Source organism: Fragaria vesca, linkage group LG4 (assembly GCF_000184155.1).
Source record: "Fragaria vesca subsp. vesca linkage group LG4, FraVesHawaii_1.0, whole genome shotgun sequence".
In the NCBI taxonomy this organism is placed as follows: Eukaryota; Viridiplantae; Streptophyta; class Magnoliopsida; order Rosales; family Rosaceae; genus Fragaria; species Fragaria vesca.
The window spans coordinates 13,863,457-13,869,267 of record NC_020494.1 but is presented as its reverse complement, the minus strand read 5'-3'; the positions used below and the strand labels follow the sequence as shown (position 1 = coordinate 13,869,267).

At 37.8% G+C, this 5,811-nt stretch overlaps 1 protein-coding gene and 1 pseudogene across 1 annotated transcript in view; both read left to right on the top strand.

The window, feature by feature from the left end:
• The first annotated feature begins 1,975 nt into the window (after window positions 1–1,975).
• On the top strand, window positions 1,976–4,189 carry LOC101307106 (annotated as a pseudogene).
• A 502-nt stretch (window positions 4,190–4,691) lies between these two features.
• Window positions 4,692–5,811, top strand: part of LOC101300141 (leucine-rich repeat protein soc-2 homolog) — a 3,087-nt gene continuing 1,967 nt past the window's right edge. Inside the window, exon 1 of the mRNA XM_004298160.1 lies at window positions 4,692–5,789. Coding sequence (XP_004298208.1) covers window positions 4,692–5,789 — 1,098 coding nt within the window. The remainder of the gene's footprint in view (window positions 5,790–5,811) is intronic.

The following is a 5,811-nucleotide window of genomic DNA, read 5'->3' as shown; positions in this document are numbered from 1 at the left end:
TTGATAAGAAAACCTTGACTAAACATTAATTTATAATGAATTATAGTAATTTAAGGTGAAAAAGTAAATGCTGAATCGTTGATAAATCTTAAAAATTTACTTCAATTTTAAAAAATCTAATTTATTTTTATGGCTTGAAACAAAACAAAAAAAGGCTAGACCATCACCTTATATATGTATAATTGCATATGGAAAGTGTAGGAAAAAAATAAGGAATAGCAAGTCGGTTATTAATTTCCATCAAAGTTTTCAGATTTGAAGACACTATATATTACAAAGAAGCATATAAACATCATAGGTTTGCTTAGCACTGTTGGCTAAGTCGTTTGGGAGCAAACTAGCCAAGCGAAGTTTGAAACTCGCTGCACCCAATTTCTAGGTTTTTGAGTTGATTTTTGGTTCATTAATTGCCATCAAAGTTTTCAGATTCAAAGGCAATATATATTACAAAGAAGAATACAAACATCAGACGCTTGCTTAGCACTGTTGGCTAAGTCGTTTGGGAGCAAACTTGGCAAGCGAGGTTCGAAACTCGCTGCACCCAATTTATGGGTTTTTGAGTTGATTTTTGGTGGGACCAAAAATCAATCGCTTTGATGACGTGATTATGGAGGGAGAAAGAAATATCGGGACATGAGAAAAACGAATATTTCGTAAAATTATCGATTTTTTCTTCCTTGGATATATCTAATGGGTGAGCAATGACAGCTCCAATTAGTAATGCATCGGGGGCTTGGGTAGCTCTAGGCTTGGCAGCCAAAGACATAGCTAATGATCAATTACTAATTGATTTACCCCTTTTTCTTAAGATATTCAAGTTAGTAAAGATTCATTTTAAATTGGGGTCGTTTCAAGGTGACTTGGCAGGAATTTTCGTTTTGCCTTTTGTTTTCCTGATAAGTCGAGAGGGAAACTCCTGCATATGTTGAATTATACATGTTGACCTTGTTTTCTTTACTTTGACAATTACGACTAGGCTTACCGGCTGAATATCGGGTATAAATATGTTTAACTTAAAAATATTTTTGCATCACAGTTACCATTTATTTTGATAATAAATAAATAGACCAGATTAGAGATTATATTAGGTATTGAACAGGTTTATGTGGGTTTCCAAGTCATCTTGTTTATTTTCTGTTTATCAGTCAAGTCATATTCTTTTACTCTAGTCTTGAATCTGATGCTAATAGATTTTAATTATAAGTTTATATTTTATAACTAGAATTAATACTCTTATGTACTAATCAGCATCTTCCATATAAGAGTTATAAAAGATAAGATACACTCTTATATACAGATATACTGATCAGCCTCTTTCATGTTCTATGTTGGTTGGTATGATTGGGATTTTGGATTTCTGCTTAAGACATGTTATCAGCTGGGTTCTGAATGTTTTTGCTTTCATATAGGACTGATACTCATATTAGCTTGTTTGTTTCATTTGGTTGCAGCATTTGTGAATATTGTTGGGTATAAAGATTAATATTTACTGTACAATTTGAAATGAAGTGACATTTAATGTCACGGCAATGATGACGTGTTCTTTTTCTTGTTTCTCTTTTGTCCAAAAGGGCGGCTATGTTGAATTTGAGACCTTTAGCACCCACTTAACAAGCTTGTGTGTTTCCTCTAATCAAATGCTAATCTTTAAGTCTTAGTTAAGAACGTAAAAATCCTTACCTTCTCTTTTTGTTACTTCAATTGGTCAAAACTGGTGTGAATGTGGGACTGAACCAAACAGTGGAGACTAGACAGTGTGTGGGCTCATTGGCATTTTTCACTTTACAGATGGGTGGTCATCGTTTAATCCACTCCTTCTACTTTTCTCTATCACTGTGAACTTGCCCCTCAACACCCATTTGCTTTATCAGTTGCTTGCCTTGAGATTTGAGAATCCAGTGAACTCTGCCTATTTCTTCTCCAAACTCCAAAAACACTTTCACAGTCTCCCTTGCTAATTATCTCACAGCTTTCAATGGTGATCATCAAAGAGTGTTCCCATACATACAAATACCATGTCTTTTTGAGTTTTAGAGGTGAGGATACACGCAACAATTTCACAGGTCACTTGTACAGCGCTTTGCGTGAGAAGGGAATCGTCACCTTCATGGATGATCAGCTCATACGAGGAGAAGAAATATCACCAGCATTGATCCAAGCAATCGAACAGTCGAAGATTTCAGTCGTTGTGTTCTCTGAACACTATGCCTCCTCCAAGTGGTGTTTGGATGAACTTGTCAAGATCCTCGACTGCAAGAAAAAAAATCAACAAATCGTTCTACCAGTTTTCTTCAAAGTCGATCCCTCGGATGTACGAAATCACAGAGGTAGCTTTGGGGAGGGACTTGCCAATCTGGAACGCAAATTCAAAGATAAGGACCAGGTCCAGGAATGGAAGACTGCTCTCTTCCAAGCAGCTAGTTTGTCAGGGTGGCATCTCGATGAGTACGTTAATTTCTATTTTGACAAAATATGAATTAATCCTTATACAATATTATACAAATGACAAAACTATTTTCAATAAAGCACACAATTGATTTAATTTCAAACCAGATAAATATTTAAGGGAAAATGAAACAGGTAAAAACTGTATTTATTGTCCAACAGCATACGATTTTTTTATTTTGCGTGTGACTGTAAATCTTAATGTGTTTTTATATTCTCGATTAAATGTTGATTATGTGCTGTTTATCCTAATTGTCCAGGCATCGCTCTGAATCCAGTATTATTGGGGAAATCGTTGAACATATATCAGAGGAACACGTCAACAGTACAGATTTGGATGTGGCCGAGTACCAAGTAGGAATAGAACATCGTGTGCAAGCGATACAACAATTGCCAACAATTGTTAAGACAACAATGGATATGGGGGGCTGGTGGAATTGGTAAGACAACAATTGCCAAAGCTGTCTATAATTCCATTGCTCAAAAATTTGATGGGAGTTGTTTTTTAGAAAATGTTAGGGAAAATTCAGCGAGTACCAGAGGGTTCATCAAACTACAAAAGAAACTTCTTCGTGAGATTCTAAAGGAAAGAAAGTTGAAGGTGACAAGTGTAGCTAGAGGAATCAGTATGATCAAGGAAAGATTGCAAGGCAAAAGTGTTCTCTTAGTTCTTGATGATGTGAGTGACATGAATCAGTTAAACAACTTAGCCCGTCAATGTGGTTGGTTTGGAATGGGTAGTAGAATCATCATAACAACAAGGGATAAGAAATTGCTGAGATGCCATGGTGTTGATTTAACATACGAGGTCCAGAAATTGGATAATCATGAAGCTCTCGAGCTTTTTAGTATGAATGCCTTCAAAAGTAGTCAGCCTTTGGATGGTTATGCAGAACTCACAGAACGTGCAGTGCGATACGCTCAAGGCCTTCCATTAGTTTTGACTGTTTTAGGTTCTTCTCTACGCGGTGGAAATATAGAGCTATGGGAAGCTGCATTAGATGGTTCCGAAAGCCGTGAAATTAAAGATGTTCTGAAGATAAGTTTTGATGGATTGGATCACAGAGTGAAGGAAGCTTTTCTTGACATTGCATGTTTCTTTAAAGGTGAAGATAGAGAACACGTGATAAAGATTATTAATGCATGTGGCAGCGAAGAACATTTTAGTATTGTGCTCATAGAAAAGGCCCTCATTAGCATTGATGAGTTTGATCGCATCTGGATGCACGACTTGATAGAAGAAATGGGTAGAGATATAGTTCACGAACAGTCACCCGATGACCCTGGCAATCGTAGCAGGTTGTGGTTTCATGAAGATGTTTACCGTGTTCTAGTAGATAATATTGTAAGTACTTATCTTAATTTACCTCATCTTCAAGTATTTTTTGTTAAATTCATAAACCCTATTGCATTTTCGTACCAGGGCACAAACAACGTTAGAGGCATCAAGGTGGAGCTACCCGAGGATTCAGATGTGATATGTTTATGTGCTACTTCTTTCTCCAGCATGAAAAATCTTAAACTTATCATATGCCGAGCGGGACGCTATTCTGGAGTTGTTGATGGTCTGCCAAATAGCTTAAGGGTAATTGATTGGCCTGACTGTCCCCTACAAGTTTTGCCATCCCATACCATTCCAAGAGAGCTTTCTGTAATCCATATGCCTCGGAGTCGCATCAAAGTATTGGGAGATGTATACAAGGTATGTTCTTTTGGAGGCACATACATGTTTATCGATCTCTAGCTGCTCATCTGTTCCTTCCTCATAATTATTTGTTTATCAAGCTTTCATCTCTGTCTCGCAGCGTTTGATAAATCTGACATCAATAAATCTAGGCGGTTGTGAATACTTAACAAAAGTGTCAGACTTATCAAGAATCCCAAACTTACAAAGATTGTATCTAGATGACTGCAAAAATTTAGTTGAAGTGCATCCTTCTGTTGGATTGCTCGATAGACTTGATTATTTGAGTCTTGGGTACTGCTCTAGGCTTGAGACTTTTCCAGTGAAAGTTAGTTGGAAATCCATGAGGTATCTTCTGGTTCCCAATTGTGGAAGGCTTATGAATTTCATAAACATCGTGCACGAGATTGAGTCCATTAAAACGTTGAGATTAGGTTACAGTGGCATAAAAGAACTGCACTCCTGGATTGGATGTTGCACTTCCTTGGAAGTTTTGGAGTTGCATGGTACTCCAATCAAATAACTGCCTTCAACAATTGGAAATCTTACTTCTTTGACACGAATGGATCTGTCTGAAACACCCCTTAAAGAATTGCCTTCATCGATTGGATGTCTCACTTCCCTGGTGACTTTGTGCGCGACTAGCTGTCTCCTCGAAGTACTGCCTTCATCAATTGGGGATCTCACTTCGTTAAGATCATTGCACCTGTCCAAAACTCTCATCAATGAACTGCCTTCGTCAATTGGGGATCTCACTTCTTTAAGATATATGGACCTGTCTGAAACTCCCATTAAAGAATTGCCATTATCAATTGGGTGTCTCACCTCCTTAGAGATTTTGATCGTGTCTAAAACTCTCATTGAAAAATTGCCTCCGTCAATTGGTTCTCTCACTTCTTTAGGAGAATTGGACATGTCTAAAACTCCTCTTAAAGAATTGCCTTCATCAATTGGTTCTCTCACTTCCTTGTGGATATTGGACGCTTCTGAAACTCTCATTGAAGGATTGCCTTTGTCAATTGGAAATCTCATTGGCCTTGAATCTTTAAGACTAAAAGGATGTGCAAACCTTACAGATGTGCCACACAGTGTCTATGGAGGGCTGCAACTTCTAGGAGGGCTAGACCTCTCTTGGTGCCCAAAACTGGTTACATTTCCGAGTAGGGCGAGCGGTTTGGTTTCCTCAAGTTCAGAATCTCCTCTTCTGATGCTTCCAACTGATTCAAACAATGGGCATGATCATCCTGGTTCACTATTGTTTCCCCAGCTACGGTATTTATTTTTTGAAGGAGGCGAATTATCAGTGGTGACTGATTTTCTAACGAATCTGGATTGCAAGTCCACATTGAGTACACTTAATCTATCAGGAAGCAGTTTCGATAGTCTTCCGGCATGCATCGGCAAATTTCTCAATCTGGATTCTCTTATTTTGGGTGGTTGCAAGAGGCTTCGAGATATTTCAGAACTTCCTCCAAATTTAAAACATATAGAGCTGGATGATTGCGTATTGTTGGAAAGATTTTCGAAATTGTCAGACATACTGGAACAGAAAGACACTCCGGGACTTCTTTGCTTGATGAAATTGTCTAATTGCAATAGATTGATGGATAATCTTGGCATAGACTTGGTGTCGAAGATGGCAAAAGCATTACCTTATCAGGTTTTCCATCTCTCTCTCTCTC